Source organism: Mustela putorius, unplaced genomic scaffold (assembly GCF_011764305.1).
Source record: "Mustela putorius furo isolate JIRA1106 unplaced genomic scaffold, ASM1176430v1.1 tig00000738_pilon_pilon_pilon, whole genome shotgun sequence".
Lineage (NCBI taxonomy): Eukaryota > Metazoa > Chordata > Mammalia > Carnivora > Mustelidae > Mustela > Mustela putorius.
The window spans coordinates 7,942,439-7,967,303 of record NW_025421463.1 but is presented as its reverse complement, the minus strand read 5'-3'; the positions used below and the strand labels follow the sequence as shown (position 1 = coordinate 7,967,303).

The window sequence follows — 24,865 nt, the reverse complement described above, 5'->3', positions numbered from 1 at the left end:
GAGGCTGTGGCTGTGAGCCGGGCTCTGATGTCCACGATCCTGGCTCTGTCACCCCTTGGCTCAGCTACCAGATTCTCTCACTCCGGTTCCCCGTCTGTAGAAGCGGGATGGTAAGACTACATTGTAAGGACTGAGTCAGCTAATACAGGTCACGTGCTTAGTTCAGGTCATTAACAGCACCCAGAGTAAATTTCATGACCATCACGATCATTGGGACAGATCCAGGTCTGTCTACCTGCAAAGTTGGTGCTCTGCACCAAGGCCCCCATTCCCACGAACTGGGAGGGGTGGCACCTGACAGCGGGCAAGGGGGAAACCCTCCGCGGCACCAGGACTGAAAGCAGCTGAGGCCCCCCCATGGCGGTGACAGGGGGGCCTTCCGTGCCAGACCGTGGCCCACGGCCCTGGTGTAAAAAGCACCGAGGAACCTCTGTGGGTCTTTAATCAGGGGAGTGAAATGAGGAAAGTGAGGTTTTAGGAAGATTAATCTGGCAGCAGGCACGGGATGGAAAAGAGTCAAGCTTAATGCAAAGAATTACGACTCCCGCCCAGCTGCGAGAGGCGGGTCATCAAAGGAGAGTGGCCTGGTTCACAGCTCCCTGGGCACTCGGGGTTCCCAGCGGCGGGGAAGGGCGGGGCACCTTACTGGGGAGGAGGCCCCAAGGGGGCCGACAGAGGGCCCTGTTTGGTCGGTGACCATGGCCATCGCAAGGCAGCTCGGCATCTGGACAGCAAAACGGGCAGCAAAGCCGGATCTGTTAGGAGGAGCAGCCGTGGGCCCAGTTCCGAGCCGAGCATCCCACCGTGGGCCACGCCATGGGTGCAGGCCCTTCGGGGCTGGCAGGACCACCCACTCTGATGGGTGCCAGCCCCCGCAGGTGCCGGGGCCACCAAGGTTTTGAGCGCCGCCCAGAACTGGCAGCCCAAGGGCAAGACGGAACCAGGGCCACCCCAGCCAAGAACGGAAGGAGCCGTGGCTCTTACATCTTTTCACTTTATTTAAAGCTGTCAGGATATATCAGAAGTGGCTGAAGCAAGTCCAGCTTCTCTTCTCCCCCAGGAGCCGGAGTCCTTGCCGGATCCCCAGCGGTGCCAAGTTGTCGAAAGGCACGGCCTGCCCCGGGGCCCTCACACCAGCGTGTGGAAAACCTCCACCTTCTCCCGGTACAGGTGGTGGAACTGCTTGGCCAGGCAGTGGAAGGGGGCTTCGTAGTTCTCCGTCTCCTTCTGCAGAGGCAAGGTGGAGAAGTTGGTGGTGTTTCCACCTGCTCAGGACTCCCCCTCCCCTCGCGGCAGGTGCCACACCTCCTTTGTCCCCCAGAACAGCAGGGCTGGCTACTAGCGCGCCCTTGTGACAGGGAGGAAACCAAGACACAGACTGGTTACCTAACTTGCCGAAAGCCTCACGCCCTCAGTGGTGGGGCTGGGGCTGCACCTGGATGCTTCCACAGAGCCCGTGCTTGCGGCTGCGCTCGCCCCAGATGTGCCGGGATGCTAAAGTGAGGCTCTTGTCGCTTAGTTTTGACTGGGGCCCTCAAGGGGCCAGGCAAAATAACAATGGCAAGTTCTCTCTGCTGCCTCACTCCGGACGGGCAGACTGTGGCGCTGACCCCTGGGGTGTCTCTCCCTCCCCTCGAGCTCAGCGGGAGGCTGCAAGAGAAAGCCCGAGGCCCAGGGGCTCAGGCCGGTGCTGGAGCCAGGCCTGGGAAACCTCAAGATCAGCCGGGGCTGGCTGTGTGGACGGCTGTGTGGAGCAGCACTGGCCTAAGCCAGCGGCCAGCCGAGCAGGAGAGCCAGCCTGGAGCTACCCCAAGGGGCCTCCGCAGGGACTGGCTGCAGGAGCGGGATGGGCCCCAACAAGAGCCGAGGGCCAGGAACCAAGGCTGAAGGAGGGGATGATGCGGGGTCACTCATGAGCGGGAAGCTTGGTGGGGAGGGTTCTGCCCAGGGGCCGGGGAGGGTGCGTCAGTGCAGTGCTCCCAGGCGCCAGCCTGAGACACCTGACAAGTCCAGAGGAAGTGCGGCGGGTCCCAGCCAAGCTGCCCGAGCTCCCTCTCCTGCAGGCAGCAGGCTGGGGGTGGGAAGGGCAGGCCCGGCCCTGCTTCCCATGGCAGGAACGAGCCCTGACTGGACGTGGGGAAGAGTTTTCAGGTGCCCAGCACTGTGCGTCTTCGTAACTGCGATGACTATTTTGTAACCAAAGGTGCCCGAAGGACTTCCACTTCTCTGAGCGATTAGACAAGTTCTGGAGCTGGCCCTAGATGACCTCCACAGGGTGGGAAGAACCAGTCCCACAAGGTGAGCATGGCAAGCTCTAGAGGAAGGAAAACCGTAGTTTCTCAGCTTAGCTAGTGTTCTCTCACTCTGTGTGCACGCGTGTCTTTTTTTCTTCTTTTCTTATAGAATAAGCTGGCAGAAGAAGGAATCCGCTACTCTGAGGACAGAGGCTCAAGCTATGCACGCATAAGAACCCACCTCCAGACCATTCTTGACAGATGGCAAAAGCGCAGCCTTGCCACGAGGCAACGAGATATCCCCAACGACAGGGAAGGGTTTCCAGACGGCAGAATGTTTTTAACTCATCGAGCTCAGTGCCCTCGCTTTGTCTGTGGCCCAGGGGTGCTGCTGGGGTGTGCGGAGCCCAGCCTAGGATTTGAGTTCCCCAACTGGAGAACAGCCTTTCCGCCTGACAGCCGGGGAGACGGAAACACGCAACAGAAACCGGTTCGCACAGAGAGCGTTACCTAGACTTTCTCACAAGGGAATTCCCAAATGGGAATGGGACAAGTTAGCCAAGAGCAGAAAAAGAGGGGGTGCCATTGAGGAACAGGGGACGTAGCCGAGAAGCGCACCTGTACTAAGTGTGCGACCCCCAAGGCCCACCCCCCCAGCCGTCAGACAGAAGGGAACAAACTCATCACATCCGCGAGGCAACTTTGGCTGTACGAAACATAAACCCTAGGCAACACCAACGTCAATAGTAAAATGTTACACTGGGGGCGCCGGGGTGGCTCAGTCGGTTGGGCATCTGACTCTCGATTTCCACTCAGGTCGTGATCTCAGCGTTGTGGGATGGAGCCCCATGTTGGGTTCTGCTTTGTCCGTGGAGCCTGCTTAAGATTCTCTCTCCTCCTTCCTCTGCCCCTTCCCTCCTCCCTTTCCAAAAAAAGAATGTTACCCCAGTTGAAAGCATAGTTAAGTAAGGAGCAGACAGAGGATGAGGATTGCGTAGGACATGCACAAGGATTTCCAAATAAATTTGAAAGTTCCCGAAAGCAAGATCTGGGGAGAATGCAATATGAAAAGTAAAAATTCAGTGGAGCTGAGCCTTTCTATATGCCACGGAGCACTCCTGAAGTAGCAGATGTCAACGGCACCATTTTCTGAATGCATTACAAGGGTTTGCCGATGACAGGAACCCATTTGTTAAAGACTAATCATAATCTCACTGACATACTAGAGAGTACATTTGCTTTGTATGAAAAGATCCTTTGATCAGACTCTCTGACTAGTGCTCAATCTGGCCTAGAATTCTGCCTCTGAGAGTCCCAAAGTAGGTTCTGTGGGAGGCCAGAGCTCCTTCTAGAAGGTTCTCAAGCTTAGACTGGCATTCTAGTCCTGGTTCGGCCGCTCAAAGGCTGGGCAACCAGGGAGAACCACACAAGCTTTCGAGTCTCTTCGTCATCTGTAGAACAGGGAGAGCACTGGCTGTCTTGTTGGGAGGCTAGAAGCTTCTGCAGATAATGTGTGCAGATGCCTAGCACGCAGTAGGCACTCAACAAAGGTCAGTTCCCTTCCCTCACCCTGCTGTAAGAGGAGAGCCCTCCCCTCAGATCCTTCTTGAATTTGTGTTTAATATTGTCCTATAGAGATGAACTTTTTTTTAGAACTTGCTTAAAAAAAAATTTTTTTTTTCATTTTTTGGTCTGAAAATGTCAAGTTTCAAAGGGTGTAAGAAAGTCTAAGGCGGGGGGGGGGGCGGCGGCGCCTGGGTGGCTCAGTCAGTTAAATGCCTGACTCCTGATTTCGGGCCAGGTTACGATCTTAGGGATCGAACCTCCACATTGGTCTCTGTGCTCTGTGTGGAGTCTGCTTGGGATTCTCTCTCTCCGTCTTCTGTTGCCTCCCCCCCACTTATGCTCGCTCTCTCTCTCAAATAAATAAATAAAATCTTAAAACAAGTCCAAGAGGAACTATAAAAAACCCCAAATAGCCAAAGCAATCCTGAGAAAAAAGAACAAAGTGGGAGGCGTCACACATCCTGATTTCAAACTATATTAAACAGCCATAGGCATCGAAACAGAGTGGTCCTGGCATAAAAACAGACCTAAAACCCAATGGAACAGAATTGAGAGCCTAGAAATAAACCCCTGCCTACACGGACAGCTAGTATTTGACAAGGGGGCCAAGAATACTCTGGAGAAAAGCTAACCTCTTTAATAAACGATGTTGGTAAAACCAGATACTCACAGGCACGAGAATGAAACTGGACCCCTATTTTACACTATTCACAAAAATTAACTCAGAATGGATTCAAGATTTGAACTTGAGACCTAAAGCCATAAAACTCCTAGAAGAAAACATTGGGAAAAAGCTTGGGGCAGGAAACTTGGCAATGATTTTACAGCTGTAACGGCAGAGCACAAGCAACAGAAGCAAAACCCAATAAATGGGACTACACCAAACTAAAAGCTTCTGCACAGTGAATGAAACCACCCACAAAATGAAAAGGCTATTTACAAACCACACATCTGAGACGGGGTTAATATCCAAAATATGTAAGGAACTCTGGGAACTCTATGGCAAAAACACTGATAGTCTGATTTAAAAAATGGACTGAGGAGCAAATAGACATTTTTCCCAAAAAGATATTCAAGCGGCCACCAGGCCCATGAAAAGGTGCCGGACACCACGCATCCGCAGGTAAATGCAAATCAAAATCACAATGAGATGACTACCTCACACCTGTTAGGATGTCTATTACCCTGGAAACAAGAGATAACAAGTGTCAGGGAAGAGATGGAGAAAAAGAAATTTTTGTGCACTGTTGGTGGGAATGCAAGCTGGTGCTGTGGAAAACCATAGGGAGGTGCCTCAAAATGTTAAAAGTAGATCTAGGATACAATTGAGCAATTCCACATCTGGGTACATAGCCAAAGCAAATGAAATTGCTACTTTGAAGAGACCCCTGCACCCCCATGTTCCCTGCAGCATTACTTGAAACAGCCAAGACACAGAAACAACCCGAGTGTCCATCAACAGATGAATTAAAGAACCTGCGGTTGGTATGCAAATGACCATGATGGAATAGTATTCAGCCTCGAAAAGGAGGGCATCCTGCTATTTGTGATGACGTGGGTGACCCTTGAGGACGTTATGCTCGGTGAAACAAGCGAGACAGAGAAAGACAGATACTGCATCTTTTCACTTATATGTGGGATCTAAAAACACCCTTGGTCATAGAAAAACACAAAGCAGACTGGTGGGTGCTAGGAGCGATGGGGGACGTGGGGGATGGTGCATCGAAGGGAGCCAAGTTCCAGTTTTAAGACGAGCCTGTTCTGGGGATGGAATGAAGGGTAGAGAGATAGAAGGTCAGACGACCGCGTGGGGACCGTCAGGACGGTGGCCGCCACGCAGCCATCAGGAGGGCAGAGCCGGGCGCCAGGTGTCAAGGCTCGGCTGCGTCTCAGGCGGCATCGGGTTCTATTTCCTTTTTAATTACAGCTTTCTTACCCGAGCTGCCAGTGGTGCTTCTGTTAGCGTCAACTCCGGGGACTAGTTAGCTTACACAGTTAATACCAAGTGCTTAACCACGGCCTCCCCTGGCATAATTGATACCCACCCGTTTTGCTGGCGCAGCAACAAACACCCACGCAGAGTTGAAGCACGTAGCCCAGTGGCCTGTGATGACTCATGAGTTGGGAGTGGGCGTTAATTTTTGAGCTCCATCAAGAGTTCTGGGGACTGTGGGATCCTGGGGTGGGGAGGCAATCCCACAAACGTGAATGGAGGCAGAGGGAGTAGTGAAAAATGGCTTGATGCGGGTAGTACACCATTCGCTTGGCTCAAAGGGGCACCGTCTACAAGGGGAGACGCCCTCCATCCCGTAAAAGCTGCTAATACAAAATTCATTAGTTTAGCATCTGTGATCATAGGGCCAGAGGCAAGAGGGACATCTATTTTTGTATCATCTATGAATCTGAAACTTTTAAGTAACAATAGTATCAATTAGATTTCTAGGGGGAATGGGCATACTTCAAAAGCAAACATTTATTGAGCGTTTCCTATGCACCAGACTTTGTGCTGATGTTTTCCTATTCACCATCTGACGGAATTCGCACATTCATCACTCAACGAGGAATAGATTTTCTTATTCCCATTTTACAGGTGAGGAGGCTGAGGCATTGGCAGCTCGACGAACAGGCTAAGTTCTCCGCCTCGCCCCCAGCGGACAGAGTGTTGGCCTCTACCTGCTACACTTTCCCAAGAAAGCACGCCGCTACACCGCTTTGGTGTGGGGGGGTGGATTTTAAAAAGTTCACATCCACACAGCAACTGAACAGCAAGACTTGCCAAGTTTTGTAAACGTAACAGTGGAAGTATCTGCAGTGTGAGTAGAAAACCACATCTAGACTGTTTCTTAACTAGCTCACTGACTCTTTTGGAAGGCCAATGATTCAGGCCAGGGGGCCAGAAGGCCAGGAGTGAGGTCCGAGTGACAACCATGGGTGTTTCTGGCCACGCAGGCTTTTGCAAGTCTCCCCATCAACCCTGGTGAGGGGCGCTGCAGCCACGAACCTTGGCCCCTTGCTGGCTAGAATGGATACTTCTGGGTTGCTCCTGCAGGGGGAGTTGTTACTTTCCTCCCTTCTGGAAAGTCTGATAGGAGCATGTCTGACTGGTGCAGACGGGGTCCCATGCCTGTGCCTTGGCTGCAGGGAGGCTGGGACCTAAAAGGTCTCAAAAACAGGCACGGCGTTCTCAGGCGCTGGATAGCCAGAACTGTGAGATGGCGCCAGTAGCAAAACCGCTGGCTGTCCCCTTTCTCTCAAGGGCTCCTGCGGACTCTAAGGAGGGTACTTTGTGGCCTGGTGTCACGCCGGTGCTGCGGGGAGTTGGGACAGGGAGCCAGCACTCATAGCCCAGGCTCGACTCTTCACAAATCACGTGACCCTGGACAAGTCACTTCCACCTTCTCAACATGGAAATGGGGATTATGGGACCAGCGCCCAAGGTCACGGTACTGACTGTGAGGGCCCGTGAGATAATGCTCCAAGGACACTGTAACCCACACTATCTCACGTGGACACCAAGGGTCGCTACGCCCGAACTCGATGCACCTGTATTTCTCATTAATTGAGATACAACTATGTCGGCGCAGGCCGGCGCATCTGCTTTCCTGAAAGTGCATGAGTGACTCTGCTGTATCGAGAAAGGTTTTGAACCAGGAATGTGCATGTCAGTTCCAGAGGAGACTCTGCCTATGGTGGGGTTCGAGGCCGTAAGATCACATGAAAGACCACCTCCAGCAGAGGCCCACTCCAGACTCGGCTCCGGGGCGAGCGGGGCTACTTACCACGGATGTTTCGAAACATTCCAGGCCTTGGCCCAGGGCCCATGCCCGGGCCTGAGCCGAATCCACCACTCGTCTGCTGGCCAGGTCTGTCTTGTTCCCCACTAACACACCTGCTCAAAAGAAACAACCATTTAACTGGTTTAACTGTGGCAGCCCGGAGGGCTGCTGGGGAGATCAGAGGGCAAGCATACTAATTCTGAGGGGTCTAAAACATTGTCGAGGAGAGGCCAACTGATTCCCGGTGCTGAGCACCAGGGAAGGCGGAGGGGGAGAGAGGCTCCCAGGCTGCACACCCGCCCTCCCCACCCCTGCCTCGGGAAAGCCACTGGGCTTTGCTTTTCACACCCAGCTTTCTCTCGGCCCCTTTTCCAGACTTCACGCCGATCTGTCTGCCCTGTCTCCTTCAGGCTGCAAGGCGAGGGCCAAATTTATGCGAGCATTTGCGATAATTCCGAGCGCATGGAGCAGACGTTAAAAATGGTCATTAATACTAATCTAAGGACTGGGCTCAGAGCCAGGGACTCGGAGGCAATTTAGAGCTGTTCCCAGCTGCATCAGCTGCAGCTAATTTCTGAGCCCGTCTCTGGAGATCGCTTTCCCTGGTCTCTAATGAGGGGAATTTGTTGATCTCACATAGGGATGAAAAATAAACTGATTTAAAGCATTCAGAAGTGACAATAGGACTTGAATGTTTACTTGTGCCCCACATATAGGAGAAAATGAGGAATTCATCCCCGGGGCTGGCTTTCAGAAATAAAAACTCATTCATATCACAGCACCTTCTCCGTATTGTCCTTGAGTCTCCTCTCCATGACTCTGCGGGGGGCAAGGGGCGTCTTCATGCCCATTTTACAGACTCACAGAGGTGTGTGTGGTAACTCGCTGAGGTTTCCGGGGCAGCTAAGAGGCAGTGCTGCCGTTACCATGAAGACCACCACACTCTAAGCCAGGGGCACCACACCCTCTTTTCTAGCCTGAGGCACCTCTGCAATGACCTTGAACTCGTGAACTCGAGGGACAGCTGCGGCTGGAAGTCCCACAGCTGATGGCAGCTCCTACCTGGGAGGAAGGTGCCTGGAATCTGTGACCGAGCCTTCTCCAGCCATTTGCTGCAGTTGATGAAGGACTGCTCGTTGGTCACGTCATAGACGAGACACAGGACGTTGGGACTCTCCCACTGTGCCAGAGGGACAGGATGAGCATGTCAGTAAGGATTCCTAGGTGGGACTTCCCAGGGAAGCCCAGAGGGGTCGGCAGCGGTGGTGGGTGGAGATGAAAAACCACAACGGGGATGGGAGTCAGACACCTGAGCCCACGCACAGGTACCAATGGGAGGGCTGGGCTGAAGGGGAGGGCCGGGGCTCACCCCTGTGCCAGGCTGCCGTTCTGGGCACGTTCTGTGCGTGGTTGAAAAACCTCCCAACTTTGCAAGGCTGGTCTCAAGATCCCTACTGAGCTCGGGGAGGGTAACTGACTTGCTCAGATCAGACATGCTTTAAAGACTAGGGTAGGACTGAGGCTTTTTTCCGACCCAGAAATGCTCTGGCCTGTTGCTGGTTTCATCCATTCATTCTCTGTCTCATTCCTCTCAAGGGCCCACTGTTATGTCAGTTATTATGTTTTTCTGCTTTGCAGGCCTAAAAGAGCATCCTTCTTCCACTAGCCAGCCTCTGGAAGCTTGTTTGCTGGCATCTTCTTAATAAGGGCTGGCTTTTCAAAATGCGAAGAGCACTTTCTGCTTCTCCTGCAGTACATCAGCCCTAATCCAAACCAGACCGACAAGTGGACAGGGCTTGCTGTCCCAATTAAGAAGCAGGCCTATGCTCTCAGGGGCTGTGGCCTGGGACGTCCTGCGGCCTTGCACAAGGCCACAGGACGGCCTTGCTCGGAGGCTGTGATGCTCGTCGTCCTGGTGTACGAGGCTCTACACAGGCCCCTGTCTCTGAGGACCCCTATCCTGCACAATTACAGCCTGGTTTATTTCTGGTGTGTCAGTAACCTCCCAGCGTGTGGGGAGGAATCCTCTTCCCTCAAGTTGTCCTTGGACGGCTGGTCCAGCATTGGCTCTGGAGGGTTTACTGTACCCCAAGGCTATGCTGTCGCTTTAACGGAACTGATGAACACCCCCCCCCCCACCAACTTCACGCTGCGGACTAACTCAAGAAATTTTGCTAGAACCACAGTGACCTCGCCTTTGTGCATGCAGGGAACACCTCCTTCCTCTAGGCCTCAGTGAGGGGACCCAGGATAGGCTTGGGATCAAGCTGGGGAGCCCTGTGTCAGGGCTAGCTGGAGGCAGGCTGTGGGCTGACCGGGGCCCCTCTGGCTTGTCCAGACACTTCCTCCCTTCTGCCCAATAGGGCAGCACCCACTGAGAGGCCGTGCACACAGCACGCACGTGGTAGGCATCACAGATGGATGCGTGAAGCCAGCCCATGAGAAATGACTGTCATTAGATCTGTTTCCCTTAGACAACAAAAAAGGGGCAGAAAACAGTTTCTATTAAAGTGTAGCTGTTCTTGGAAAGGCAGGGGAGGGCTCTGGAGAGCTCAAAACTTCTAATTAAGCTCACTGGCCCAGATTAGCGGAACTGTTACCTTGACAGGTACAGGGAGCTGGACCCTGCGAGGATGGCTGGGTGGGCCAGAGGAGGACCCCCCAGGGGTTGGGGGGGCAGCAGGTGCAGGTCCCAGAGTGGACCCCAGGCTGGACCCCAGAGGTGGGCAGGGAAGGTGAGCCTTGCTACGGGGCCTCCAGGGTGCCCCCTAGAGGGGAAGAAAATGTTTGCTTCTGTCCTGCGAGGCTGGGGAGTGCGGAATGCTCAGCACCATCACCTTCAGGAGGGAGCTGGCCAAAGGAGGGGGGCCCAGAGCGCTGCGGGGACTGAGTCACACAGCTTGGGAGCATTTGGAACCTGGCCATTCCAGAGCTGGGGGAAGAGGGACTCAACACGCATGTGCCAGTCCTCCTGGCCAAGGGGCTGTGCATCCCAAGGCTGGGAGGACTGCTCCTGGAAGAATTCTGCCGTGGTAGCTTCTGGGAGAGCAGGGAAGGGGGCAAGTTTGTGTGGACGGTGGTGGTGGTTAAGGAAAAGATCGCACGCTACTTGCCAGTTTATCCAGCATTTCGGAAAACAGCTCCTTGCCGGCAGAGTCAAAAATGAAGAGTTCCTAGAACCAGAAAGGCAGGTCCCCAGAAAATCTACATGTAGGCAAATGGCTGGCCACAAGTCCCCGAGGTGACCCTCCGCTCCCTGCAGACCCGGCTTCATGGTGAGATGCACCCATTCCCACAGGCTCGGTGACGACGATGGGGGAAAGGAACGATCTGGAGAGCCCGAGATGGGCAGCGCAATGGTCTTCCACACCAACTAGCACTTTCTGTGCAACAGCTCACCTCTCCTAACCCCGAGTGCAGAAATACCAGGAACAAGCTGACTTCCCACCTGGCAGAACAGAATGCTAAACAGGCTGACAAGTGCTCTGGTTTCCAAAAGGTCATTCTGCACTTTGTTAACCAAATTGATTTTTAAATCTTAAAACAATTCTTTTTAAAGCAGGTCACAGAGTAGGCCTGGAGAAGGTGTTTGAAATAGGACAGCCTGCCATCCTTCCCCGATGAGAGCGGTGGGATTCGGACAGAGGGTGCAGGGTGACTCTTCCTGCCCCTCGATGCAACCTCGGCCAGCCCATGCGAGGGCCCCTCCCTGCTGCTGCTGCTCCGGGAAGTCTCCCCTTCGGCTCCCCCGGGGCACTGGATGCCCCTGGCTGGCTTCTGACCCCAGCACCTGCGCTCTGAAGGTCAGGGCTGTACTCTGTGTTGAGCGCCGCTTATCTGCACTCATGTTAGCCCTTCTCCCTGCACTGGGGGTACTTCAAGCTGTGTTTCCTCATGGACCTCTTTAGGAAGGTGGTGATTCATCCGTCTTCTCTCCAGGATAGTACTACACACGTGATGCCTTTGCAGTTCAATTTCCAGAGTTACGGATTCCAAAGAAGGGACCTCGGTTAAGAACCCTGGTACTACACCACTTCTATGAGTGCAGGGCCCCTATCCCTGTCTTCTTACACTCCCTTCTTTGGCCTGGGTCAGTGACGTTTCCCAAGTGCTCAGACAAGCCTCGGCCAAGTTCTGACACTGTGTCCCTCTTAGGGAAGATGACATGGGCCCCAGAGACTCTGAGCCCAGCTGGAGGAGCACTGACCTTTCTGGGGTCAAGGGCACCACTTACCACACTGTCCCCCGTGTCAGGGACTGGCACTGTCTTCACCACCAAGTCCACCCCTGTTGTCTGTGGGGGGAGAACCGAGAATATGTGCATCAGAGGGTCCCAAGAGGCATGTCACAGGACACGATGAACACCCAATACCCAGAAGGCACAAGTACTATGTTCTGGATTGGTTGTTGGTGCAGAAGTCAGACAGGACCAACCAGCCTCGTCCAAGTCCCCACCCACAAGGAGCAACACATGAGAACCAGGCCGACCACCTGCTGGTCTGTTCCATGGACAGCCTCGTGCCCTGTGGCTTGTGGCCATTCAAAGAGCTTCTCATCAAACCTCTCAGGGCTTCTTAAAAAATTCTGGAAAGTCACTCCTTCAGGGTTAGGGGACAACCGTTTCTCTTTAAGCCTCGACCAGCCCCCAACTCCCACATCTCACCAGGGTGTAGTTCTTCTGGAAATGGGCCCCGTCGCTGCGGAAGCTCTGTGCCAGGGCGGTCTTGCCCACTGCTGGATCTCCTGTGAGGTTGGAGAAGAAAACCATCACTGCCGTCCCGATCTGACCACAGAAGCTCTCACTCCAGAATGCTAGTTAGAAACCAGAAACTTCAATGGCTTTTCAGAGAAAATGTAGTTGATTCTCCTGGGGACTTGTGAGGTGGCTGGCAGGGCCACGGGCCCAGGAGAGCGATCTTCAAAGCCCAGTCGCATTTCTTCAAGGGTAATCCTTTCATCCGAAAGAATTGACCCAGAAGGTAACAGAGCTTGGGCGGGGGGCGCTTTCGAGCACTAGAAACAGAACTAACATCTGCCCCCGAACACACCCCATGGGGGAAAACTCTCACTTTCAAACTTGAATTTACTTTGAAGTCTTATAAGGTAAAGGGGTGTGTGACCCACTCAGTCTTATGGAACTAATTCGAGCTTAGAACTTCCATCCGTGGGTCCCTGCACGCTTCTTTTAGGACAGGGGGGTAGAGGTTGGGAGGGTATCTGTATTTACAGGAAGCAAGGGATCAGGTGCTAAATTTATCAACCTGAAAGTGATACATTCTGTCCCCTGCCTCCCCGTGCTGGAGACCACTGCGGACCCATCTTCCCAGGGGCTTTGCCATGTCTGTCCTCAACGGCCACTGTTTCCTCTAGGCTCGCCTTATATGCTCTGGGGTTTCTCTCCCTGCCCTTCCTTTATGAGTCCACAGCCCCGTATATTGGTATCTCCAAACTGAAGGTGTATGGCATAGGTTCAGTCTGAGATCTGGACCTTCTGCAAGACTGTCCGGAGATATTTAATCTGGAGGTTCTTCCCTGCCCCCAAGGATGCTGAAGGCTCTCCACGCCCCTCCTTAATCCCACTGTGTACATCGCCCCCCCATCCCCCTGCCCCCATGCGTGGCTCTGCTCAGCCTCCTGGGACTCCACACTTTTCTCATCTGCAAGATCTTCAGGGACATGGGGCCTGGGGCCGTGAGTCTGGCACTGACGCTCCTCCTGAACACCTGTTTTCTGCTCTCTCGTGCCCTGAGTCCCAGCACTCTCGGGCCTCTGCACTCTCGGGCCTCTGACTCTATCCTACGTGTGACCCCTCCCTCTGCACCTTCACTGTTTACAGTCGGATCCCACGCGCCTCTTCACTTGACTTCTCCGCAGCCCGCTGCTCTGTTCACTTTTCAGTTTTGACTCTTCCCACCTATAATTTTCTCTTGTGAGACAATTACTTGACTACTTGTGGCATTTCGTTTCCCGTGAACTCCTCCAGCATTGAGTGAGCTGCTCAGTCTTGCTTTTTTCTGTTTACCACCGTGACTTAGAAGGGAATCATTCCCACGATTCCCTCCTTCCCAGCCCCCACCCCGTACCGTCGCCAGCATCAACCTCACTGGGCAGAGGAAGGGTCCGAAGCTCAGAGAAAGCTGGGTAACTGGCCCAGAATTCTAGCATCTCACTCTCCCCAGCAGACCCCACTCCTCTCCTAGAGCTCGGGGACACTCCTGACCCATTTCTAACATTGCCCCGATAGGCCCCCATCACCGAGGCCTTGCCTGCCATCAGGGGCGCCCGCGGACTAGACTGTGGCGGGGTACCCATCCATCTCTGAACAAACAGAGCGTATCGCTTTCCTTCTTGTGCTTTGACTGCATCCATGCTCCTGACTCCAATTTTGCTTCTGAATCCAGTTAGAAATTGGCTCTTCTCGCTCGTGAAATTCCCCACAGATTTATTTGTTCTAGTTAATTTCATGAATCTTTCTTCCGACTGTCAGTCAGAGTCACCCACACTTATGGAAAGCCTCATGTGCCGGCTGAGGAGGGATCCAGCACAGGGAAGGGAATAACTGATAAACATGTTTGCAGAGCAACACGATGACAAGTGCAAAGGCAAAAAGCACAAGCTGAGAATCAAAGTGTCTGAGGGCGCATCGAGCAAAGAAACAAATGAGCAGTTTCATCAGCAAGGATGACTTCCCCAGGGCCCGGGAGAGCCCGGGGTGATGGCAGGGAGGGGCCCTGATGGACAAAGACGGTGACACCTGCAAAGGCCCCATGCAAGGTCACCTGTGACCTCTTAATTGCCAAGTCCAATGGCTTCTTCCTCAGTTCTCATGCTCCCTGATGTCTCTGAAGGATGACTCAGCCCGAAGCAGCCCCCTCTTTCCTGAGTCCTCTGGCCCTGTGGCCCCAGGGTCCTTGCACGGGTCTTATTCTTCCACTTCCTGCTCCTGAAATGTGGCCACTCCTGTAGGTCTGTCCTTGGCCCTCTGCTCCCAGTGGCTCTGTCCTGTTGACTCTTTCCCCAAGTCATCGGGTCAGGATCCCTCTCCCACGCTCTGTCTGTATCTCTAATAACCTGTGGAAGCTTCCACGAGAACGCTGGGCCTCCACCCAATCTGTCGACAGCCTGGCTCGTGTCGCACCCCCAGGTCCCAAGTGGTCTTGCTCACCCAGCTCTCTGGTACTGCTCACGTCACCACTTGCCCATGGCTCCCAGCTGTACGCAGTCACCTCTGACCGCATCTCCCACACCCCGCGCTCTGCTCCTGGCTCCTGATGTCCTTTGTTGGGTCTCGAGCCCGCATGGCCTTTGTCATCACTGCTGACACTGCACTAGTTACCTCAGCCTGAGCTCTGAGCCCTGCCTTGTGATGCGGGAGCGGGGCCTTTGCAAACATGTGTCTCCTTTGCCAGGGGCTTCCTGTTCGGCTCTGCCAATGTGAGTTCTAGAGAGACTGGCAGCTGGGAGAGGGGGGATGGGCTTACTCCTTTCCCACCTGCCTGCTGTGTCTCTTAGGAGTACCTTGGCAATGGCCTTCACCCAGCAGCAGGTAGTAATGTCTCTCCAGTTTTGTTTTTTTTTTTTTTTTTTGGTACTCCCAGACCAGCCTTATTATTCCTCCTCAGAGATGCCAGGATCGGGGCTGGGGGGGGTAGTGTCCCCTTCTCAGAGATCTGCCTATTGGCTACCCAGGGCACTCCTGGGTTTCTGATGTCCCTTCATCCTTCCAGGCCTCCAGAACCTGTGTGATGAACACCCTGCGTGAAATCTCACGGGTGCAGTTACCTACTGTAGGTTCTGCTTTTTTGCCCAGACCCCGACTTCTGTAGCAGTCATACCAAGAGTGGCCTCCAAACCCAGACCCTCAGGATGGTCCGGAATGGGTTTGGGTGCGTCTTGCCTGAACACGGGGCTCAGCTCCCTCCCAAGGGGTGGGGACTGAGGCCCAGTGATCTGTGGCACCACATGGCAGGTGACTGAATTCTTGAGGTCCCACCCCAGCAGAGCCGCGCCCCCTCCTCGGGAATCTGGATCCCAGCTCTGTGGGGTTCCTCCTCAAGCTTCTGACACCCCAACTTCTACCTACCACTTCTGTGTCACCTCAAGGTTCTCTTCCTGCTTTTCCGTTTCTCCAACCCCTGTTGAACCAATTCTGTATAAGAAAATACCCAATGTGTTTTGTTTTCTTGAGCGGGTCTTGCCTGACGCGCTCCCCACCTGCTGCCCCTCTCTGCTTTTTATTTTTCTTCGTTCTACCTACCCCGTTGGCACCAACAGATGGACGTTTCCAGGACAGCATCACTGTACCCCTCTCTGCCATCAAGCCCAAATCCACATCCAATCTGCTCTCCAATTGCCCTTTACACTGAATCTGGGCCCTACACTCCTACTCTCTGGCTGAGAATCCCTCAAAGGTAACTTCCTTCTACATCTCCCCACCCAAGTCCAAATTCTCTGCCCGGCAAGGCTCCCTGCCCTTCTTCCCTCTTGGAAGGGAGGCTCACGGCTGGTAGCATGAGACTTGATATCAGAGGCCCCGTCCCCGCTTCCATCAAGGGGCAGTCAATTGTAGTGCTTAGGGCACAGACTCCAGCCCCCTCACTTATCTTCTATGTGATCTTGGGTCAGTGATCTCTCTCTGAGCCTCAGTGGCCACTTCTGCAAAATGGGAATCACAGCACCTATCTCATGGAATTGGTGGGAGGATTTAATGAGCTGATGTGTGCAGCGCCTGACGTATATGAAGTTATATTTAAGTGATTTTTAAATATATAAATATAGAAATAAATCACTGCTTTATTTACAACAGATGAGTCAAGGGTGTAATCCCTCCTCATCTCCTCAGCTGGGCCAGAACAATTAGCAGCAGTGCCTTGAGGTATTTCTCTGGTGTCTGGCGCACAAAGGGCATTCTGTTCATGTTTGTTGAATTATAAATTATTCTGCCCATCTCAGCACTGCCACGAGTGTAGGGTCTGGTCTGGTTCCACCCTGTATTCTGTTATTACCTTGCACAGTGACTTACACACAGCAGGTGCTCAATAAAGATCTGTTGAATGAATGAACACTTAAGTTGAACATCAAGTCCCTCCATGATTAAGTTATAGGAGAGAAAAAAAGACAGATAAACTCAATTTAAACAGTAGGCCTGGGAAGGGAAAGGAAAAATAAAACCAGTGAGGGGGGGTTGTAGGCAGTGGGGGTGGTGTGGAGAATGAGAATTTGGTGATGGTGGTGGGCGGGGGGGTGGGGGGGACCTGATTCATTGTGCTGAGGTCTTTTTGGTTTCTGGAAACTACCATGAGGAAATGCCCTTGAGGCCCTGAAAGGAGGCTGCAGTTAAGGACTAGACTGGAGTTCACAAGTCACTTACTCAGGCGGTGGCCGCAATCAGGGGAAAAAGTGCCTGGGGGAGTGGATGTAAAGAGAGACAAAGAGTCTAGAATGGAGGCTTGGGGACAGTAGCGCTGGGGGCTGAAAACAAAGCCCTGGAAATCAGATCACCAGGGTCTGGGTGCCAGCTCTGCCAGATCCAGCTGTGCAACCCAGGGCAAATGTCTTAACGTCTCTGGGCCTCAGGTGCCCATCTGTAAACGAGGATGACAGCAATACCGATCCCACAGGGTTCTTGTGAGGATTCACTGAGATTCCTGGGTTGAGGGTCCTTATACAGTGTTGGCGCACAGAAGGTGCTCAGTACGTTAGTCCCATGATGGAAGTTGAATGAGGAAAGAAGAGAACAGTTAGAGAAGCCCATGGAGGAAAATAAAAACGTTTTCACGGTATCTGCAAGGAAACTGCAGGGGAGTTGCTGGTCCCAGATGACATAGGAACAGCCAGAATTACTTCTGTTACACAACACTGCCTCCCCTGGCGTTTCTGGAAACTAGAAAAAAACTACCTCTTTTGAGAAGCATGGATTTTTTTTTTTTCTTTCTCTCTAGTATGATCTGAGTTACTATGGTCAGTCATCTTTCTGTATGACTGTTTTATTTTCAAATTAAAAAAGCCCTTAAAAATGTCATCAGTTTCAGTCTGGAAGAGAGGAATTCAAACAGGCATCTCTTCTCCCTCTATATGGTTTCTGACCATTTCTTTCCTGAGCCCGTCAGGGAACCCTGGCGAGATCACGGAGTTCAAAGCTAACACAAGTGAAGAGTTTTGGAGTTGGGCAGGTCTGGGGGCTGAAATCCTGCCTATGACTTTCCTTCGCTGGGGGGCAGGGGGTAACCTTGGGCAAGAGACCCTTCAGTGCCTCAGTAAGAGAACAATACAGCACCTACTTGTGTGCTACAGGAAGGGGACTGAATGAAGTACCCGTGCCTGCCCTGCGCTAAAACTACACCTGTGTTCAGAGGCCCCAGATCAAAATCCAGGCGACTATCTTCCTAAAGGTGCAGACACATAAAGGAAACACCACAAATGTGAATGCCACACGGTCATTCATTCCACACATGGCTACTGAGTACCTCTTGGATTCCAGATATTCAGGATGCTTGAGATACAGAAGTCAACAAAACGAAGATTTGGGGGATTCAACATTCATGTCCCCCTGAGACTGGGTTAGCCAAGTAGCTCTGGCTCTTAAACACGACACACATGGGTCTGTTGCAAACTCTGGTCAACTGCACATTATTGTCTCCAATCCCTGTTATCAGAGGGGGTGGGCTCAGGGGGAAAAAAAAAAATCCCACATGTAAAGACCTCCAAAGTCACTGATCCCTGACTCTGGGATACAGCACACGGTTTAGATGAAACACTTACGGTGTGTTTAGCCTGACTTTTTAAAAAATTTTATTTTATTTTATTTTTAGAACGGGTCTGCTCGTCCTGAACACAGCTCGAAAACTGGTGAAGGTGGTCTCGGAGCAGGACCGGGAGTGGGCAGGTCCGCTGGAGCTACAGATGCGCTCTGGAAGGTAACTCTCCCACCCTAACGGAATCTACTCTATCAGTCATTCCATTAATTCGCCTTTGGAAGACACAAAAAAGGGAAAGAGGGTAGGCGATTTAGAACTAAACCTCTCATATCTTAGGAAGTCTCTGGACTCCGGAGACTGTAAATTTCAAACTCACCTGCCAGGATGCATTTGGCCGCCAGCTTCACCATGGTAACCAACTACCTCCGCGGACGAGAGAGGGAAGAGCGGCTGCTAGAGGCGTTGGGGGACTTGCCTGGGAAGGGAAGTGGAGAGAGGAGACGCTCAAGGGGCCTGTGGCCGCGGTACGGACCCGCTGGGCTGGGGGCGGCTACCGGGCGCGAGGACTGGGGCGGGGGCGCGGAGGAGGGCCAGAGGGGGCTCAGCTCGAGGCCTCAGAGGGCGGCCTCGGAGGCGCGAGCGAGGCGACGCGGACCCCATTCCCAGCCCAGAGTCGGCAGCGGCGATCGAAAAGTGAGACCCAGCAAGCCTGCAGCCCCAACACGGAGCCAGAGGCACTCCCTCTCACCCACCTGCCCCGCCACCTCCTTCTCCCCACTGACCCGCGATAGGCTGCCACCCAAAGCTCCCGCCCCGAAGGCTCTCGGAGGCCAGTGGGGGGAGGGGGCGGGGCTAACAGCCCTCCCTCCACGGACAAGTCTTTAGTGCTATTTGTGCTTCAAACTCATCCCGCTTGACGAATGGTTACGGGAGATGTCAATCACTGCTACTCCCACCCCCGCGCCGCCGGAAAGTTCGCGGAAAGGAAGCTCCAATCTCCGTAGCCAGAGGCGGTGATAAGAGAAGCTTTCTGATTGGCCAGAGGTTGGCTTGGACCATCTGCGGGAGGAAGGGGGATTCGCCGCTCCCCCCCGCCCTCCCGGAAGTGAGTTAGCCCATGAGGGGCAGGTCCGGCGCGCGGGAGTTTGTAGCGGCGCTTGCGCAGTAACGAGGCACCAGCTGCGGAAGCACAGCTGTGAGCGGGTCAGACTTCGTAGAGTTTTTTGGGGCTCCAAGTCGCGGGCACCTGGGAGCAAGGCTGTGTGGTGCATCAGGAAATCCGGTTCTTGCCCCACATCCCGCAGGGAAATCCGGTATTTAAAGCCCAACGATATTATGCGCTGTAAAATCTTTAAAATATGAACGTGTTTATAGGGATGTCTGTGAACGAGAAGGAGAGCAAGTAAACTTTGCCCCGGGGGCGAGGGTTGCTCTCAGGAACGTGAAGTCCTACCTTCCGCTGAACCCACTTCCTCCCCGGTACAGTAGAGAACGTGTGACCCCCTCCTGAGTGAAAGCGGGCCTCCAGAACCTTGCGGGTCCCTCAGAGAGGCTTAAGCCCATCTCCGCTGACTGCATCTCCCCGCCCCCCCCCCCCAAGCCCCTGTTGCTGGGCGGTCGGTCAGGAGACCAGGCTGAAATCCCTGCAGTCTTCCTGGCCTGGCGCCTTGCTTCACCCCGAGCTTCTTAGCTCATCTTTGAAGATGGGCCAGCAGAACCCGCCTCTGGAGTTGTCCTGAGGCGCACAGGAGAGGAAGGATGTAGGGGCCTCGTGCACAGTAGGGGCTCAACAGTGATTGTCGAATGGATGAACGAGAAGAAATTTATATGGACAGATTCGGCTTATCACCATCCCGGTGATGACATCATGGCCAGGTGTGACCCCAAGGGCACACCTGCTGTCAAGCACCCCGCCCCCATCCCAGGCCCAGGGTGGCTGGCGCTGAGAGGGAAGAGACCCCGCCCCCCGGGCACAGCTGCCTGTGCCCAGGATTCCCATCAGGAACCTCTCTGTCACCAGGCACTTCTCCCAGCCACATGCAGGGCGGTGAGCACATGCACACTCACAAATTGCTATGAAATTTTCAGTCCCTAATCGAGAGAAACAATGCAAGTTGCCTGGAATTTTCTTTCCTTAGGAATCATTCCTGGGATTATCATTGAGGCCCTTCTGTCTCTCCTTGGTTCCTTTTACCTGCTCTTTTTGAAGACATCGTGCACAGCTTTTTCAGGTACCTCGGGCCCGGGTGAGTCAGAAGGTCTCTGCCTGGTCTTTCTGCTTCCCCCTCCAGGCTGTCCTGCCCCTTGTCACCCTGTTAACCCCCTTAGAGGACCTTGAGTGAGTCACCCTCCTGAGGCAGATGCATGGAGCCTAGACATGAAGATACATCTCAGGGGAGCCTTCTGGAGCTCTCATTTCCTCCAAGGGGGTAATGGTGCCTCCCTCATAGGCTGTAGTCCTCTGTACCACATCCACTCTCCCTCTCATTGATGCCACTCTGTGATTTGGGCTGGTAGCATTGTGAGAGCATTTTAGATTTTTCCAGCAAGGTGCTAAACTGTGTATAGTGAATTCTACCCTGCTTACTCCACAATCCCAAGGGCCTTCTATAGATTCTTTTTTTTTTTTTTTTAGAGATTTTATTTATTTATTTGACAGAGAGAGATCACAAGTCGGCAGAGAGGCAGGCAGAGAGAGAGAGGGAGCAGGAAGCAGGCTCCCCGCTGAGCAGAGAGCCCGATGCGGGGCTCGATCCCAGGACCCTGGGATCATGACCTGAGCTGAAGGCAGAGGCTTTAACCCACTGAGCCACCCAGGAGCCCCCCTTCTATAGATTCTTGACGACTAATGACAGCTGCCTGACTGTCGCTGGATTTAAAGGGGTCAGGGAGTTTTGGAGCCATGAGGGCCCTTGAGAAATTCTTGTCTGACCCCTCCCTGAGCAGCTGTCGTGGCTAGAGCTGGCCTTTTTTGAGTACATACTGAATGTCGGCCTCATTCCAAGCTGTGGACTAAATTAATTTAGTCATGTTCATGTGTGATAGTCACAATAACCCCTGCGAGGCTTGTATCATCCCTGTTTGATAGATGGTAAAATTGAGGCCCAGATGGCGAAAAGGCTAATGTCCGGGGCCACAAAGCTAGTGAAGGGTGGAATTAGGGATCGAACACAAGGAGCCTGTCCTGCCCCCCTGTGCCTCTCACACTTGGCGTGCTGGAGTTAGAATGGACCTCAGGTCCTGCTCTTGCGACTGCTGTCTTTTTCTGTTTCCCGGTGCGGTCTTCCCAGTTTCATTAATAAGCTTTCCTTGAGCGCCTCCCCTAGGCCAGCCCTGAGCTACGAAGTGATGGTGACAGAGTCCCAGGCGGATCGGTCACACCGTGGGCCTGTGCGGGAGCGCCGGCCAGGGTTGCAGGCCTGTTTTCTAGAGGAGGCAGGAATCTGGATTCTATGTGAAATTCCCTCTCAGATGATCTGAGCCTGCTTGTATGTAAGTGTTGAGTGGGAAACGATTTGTTGCATGAAGGAAAAAATACTCTTTGTGGCGGTTCCCGGATCAGCAACATCAGCCCCACACAGTGACTTGTTGGAAATGCTCATTCCAAGGCCCTACCCAGGCCAACTGAACACTGACGGTAGGAACCACAGTCTGTTTTCATAAGCCTTTTTGGTGGGTTTGATGCATGCTATTGTTTGAGAATCTCTGCTCTTAGGTCATGCTAGGACCACCTTTATCCATTTTCTCTGTTTCACTGTTTCTCAAACTCCCCAAGACCTGTCCTACCTCAGGGCCTTTGCACTTACTGTTCTCAGTGTGCCCACATGAATCTTTCTCTCAAACCTTCAGATCTTTGTTCCAATGTCATCTCCTTGGAGAGGCCCTCCCAAGCACCCAGTTTAAAGAATTACCCCCAATCTGTTGGTCTCAATCTCTTTGCCTTATTTTACTTTCTTCATCGCACTCCCTGCTACCCAATATTATATTCTATACTTATTTATTTGTATAGTGTCTGTCTCCTTGCACTACAGGGTAAGCTTCTTGAGGACAGGGACTTGGTCTCTTTTGTCCTCCCAAGATCTCAAATGGTGCCCAGCCTGGTGAAATACTTGGTAAATATTGTTGAATAAAAGAAGGAGTCTTGTAGAGTTTACCCTACTGGTCATTCATTCATTCTACAAGTACTGATTCTTGAGTACCAATTCTTGTACAGGCAACATGCTTCCCGGCCATGGCCATTCAGATGGGGACAGCCTGAGGCCTGGGTCCTCTGCTACTTCCCTCCCCCTTGTATACCAGCTCCGGATTGGTAGAACCTCCAGGCAGACCCATAGGCTCTGTGGGAGTGGAGGGGTTAAATAGCACTGCTCCCCAAAGCCAGGGACCTGGCTGTTTGGGCTGATTGGGAAGCGGGGGCTTTGGGTGAGGCAGCTGTTGACAAGTCGTTCCCAGGGACTGTTCCATCATCCTGGGGGTGAACACTTGACAGCCCTGACAAACAGCGGGTGCCCAAGCTGTGGCTTGGTGCCAGGGACAGCCACGATATTCCACGCACGTGTCCGAACCGGTCGTGCACACTGCGTGGCCCGAGTCCCTCCACCATTGCTCCAGGGGCTTCTCCTTCGCGTGGGCCACTCCTCAGAACCCCCACGGCTCATGGAGTATATTATTAGCAAGATTATTGGATGCAAAACAACCCCTTGGAGTAAATAAGAGGCTTTAGGGGGAAATTCGTGGGGAAAGCCTCTCGAGGGTTATACAGCATGAAGCCTTGGGAAGAATACCTTTCATCCAACAAAGCAGATTTGCTCTAATGCCCTCATGTCGGGGGTGGGAGGAAGGCTGTGCCAAAGAGGACCAGTAGGTTTGTGGGAATTTTATGTATTTTGATGAGAGCTTCTTCACCTTGGCACTGTGGACATTTTAGAGAGTGATTCTCTGTTGTGGGGGGCTGTGCTCAGCATTTTAAGATATGTGGCAGCATCTTTGGCTTCTACCCACTACATGCCAGAATCATCTCCCTCGTCGTGACAACCAAAAAATGCCTCCAGATATTGCCACATATCCCCAGGTGGCCAAAACCATCAGGGAATAAAGGGCCACTGCGGTGTGAACCCAGTGAGTAAGGAGTGTTGATTTTAAAATTGACATTTGCAGGGCCCGGGACTCAGACACATCTGGGTTCGAATCCTGCCTTGCTTCTTGGGTTCTGTTGTGTCATCCTGGCTCCTGTGGGTGCCGCAAGGATCGGCCGGGTTGAGACCCAGAAGGGGGTCTAGAACAGCGCCTGACAAGGGGTAGGACTCACTAAACACCAGCCCTCACTGACAGCAGTCGGGATGCTGATGAATCCCCCTTCGGGTGGTCTGTAATGCAGCCCTGCTGTCTGGTCTATGTGACTGTTTTCTACATGCAACTGCCTCCTGGCACGTTGCCTTGTCATGGTAATGACCTTTGCTGTTTGTTTCTCCACTGTTCACGTGGGCCTTGTTGTTTATGCCTCCACTGACGCAGTGCTTGGCGGTGGCCATCTCGATAAAGGGGCAGAGAAAATGTGCCCGCCTGGCTCACCTCCTATGCGCGGGGAATGCAAAGCAGACCCTTGAGCTGTGGCCTGCAGGTGCACGGAGGGTGCGATGCCCTGATTCTGTCAGCAGGGGGCAGCAGCAGCCGGGAAAATGCCTGTTGCAGGAGGGTGCCCCGGGCTGCCTTTGCTGCGGCTGCGGCTGCTGCGTGTATTTAAAGTGGAGCAAATCATCTCTAAATCATCTCTCCAGAGCCACCCGCGGCCTCCTTTAACAGCCCGCAATAGCTCATCTGTGGGGGCCAAGAGCTGCTTTTCTAGAACATTCTACATTTAGCATCTCTGTCCGTTTCCAGATGGCTCTCTCTGAACCCAGGCCAAGTTCTGCTGGGGGCAAAGTTAAGCTGGTTCCTGTTGCTCCCTGGGCTTTCCCTCCCCTGCTCACCCCACCTGTCCTGCCCAGTTGTCTGAGTGACACACTGCCTTTTCTAGGGAGCATCCCAGCAGCTGCCCACCACACTCCGTCTTACCGTGTTCCCTATCTCCCCCTCACAAAAACAGCATTCCAGAGTCTCGTTCTCTCAGCTTCCCTGAATTCGCTCTGGACCCCCTCCACTGCACTTCCCCCGCCGCAGCCAGGGACGTCTTCCCAATTTTTGAATAGACCATCTCTCCTCTAGGTTTAAAATGTAAAAGGTGGGAAGGATTGTACAGAGAACATTGCCTCCCAGCGTTAACACAAGCCTGCAGTTCCCAGCCCTGGGGGCCACCACTCATCAGTTTCTCTGCACCGTTCACGTATTTTGTGTACCTGACAGCGAACACACATGAACATTCTTTTCTTCTTCTTCTCCTTCCTCTCTTCCTGCCGCCTATGAAGAGAAGCTGTCATACACCCTCTCCTGTGCTTTGCTTTTTCTAACAACATACTTTGGAGAGGCTCTGCGTCAGCACCCAAAATGCCCCTCCTTCTTCTTTTTTTTTTTTTTAAATGTTTGTGCAGAGAGTGGTCTTTCTAAATCTTATATTTCCACTCAAGCCCCTCAAAGACATCCTACTGTTTTCCCC

At 53.1% G+C, this 24,865-nt stretch overlaps 1 protein-coding gene across 7 annotated transcripts; it reads right to left on the bottom strand.

The window, feature by feature from the left end:
* Positions 1 to 978: 978 nt before the first annotated feature.
* On the bottom strand, positions 979 to 19,162 carry IFT27 (intraflagellar transport 27). Of its 7 annotated transcripts, none has more exons than XM_045083921.1 (8): positions 19,056 to 19,162; positions 18,650 to 18,748; positions 12,240 to 12,388; positions 11,811 to 11,870; positions 10,690 to 10,749; positions 8,639 to 8,756; positions 7,580 to 7,689; positions 979 to 1,227 (listed from the first exon to the last, which is right to left on the bottom strand). In XM_045083921.1, the coding sequence occupies exons 2-8, from the start codon at positions 18,681 to 18,683 to the stop codon at positions 1,129 to 1,131; spliced, it is 630 nt and encodes a 209-aa protein (XP_044939856.1). In that variant the 5' UTR covers positions 18,684 to 18,748; positions 19,056 to 19,162; the 3' UTR covers positions 979 to 1,128. The 7 variants fall into 7 exon arrangements, with proteins under 7 accessions (XP_044939856.1, XP_004743199.1, XP_044939855.1 ...); XM_004743142.3 differs by having other exon boundaries at positions 12,240 to 12,319; positions 19,056 to 19,161; XM_045083920.1 differs by having other exon boundaries at positions 19,026 to 19,131.
* Positions 19,163 to 24,865: the final 5,703 nt, after the last annotated feature.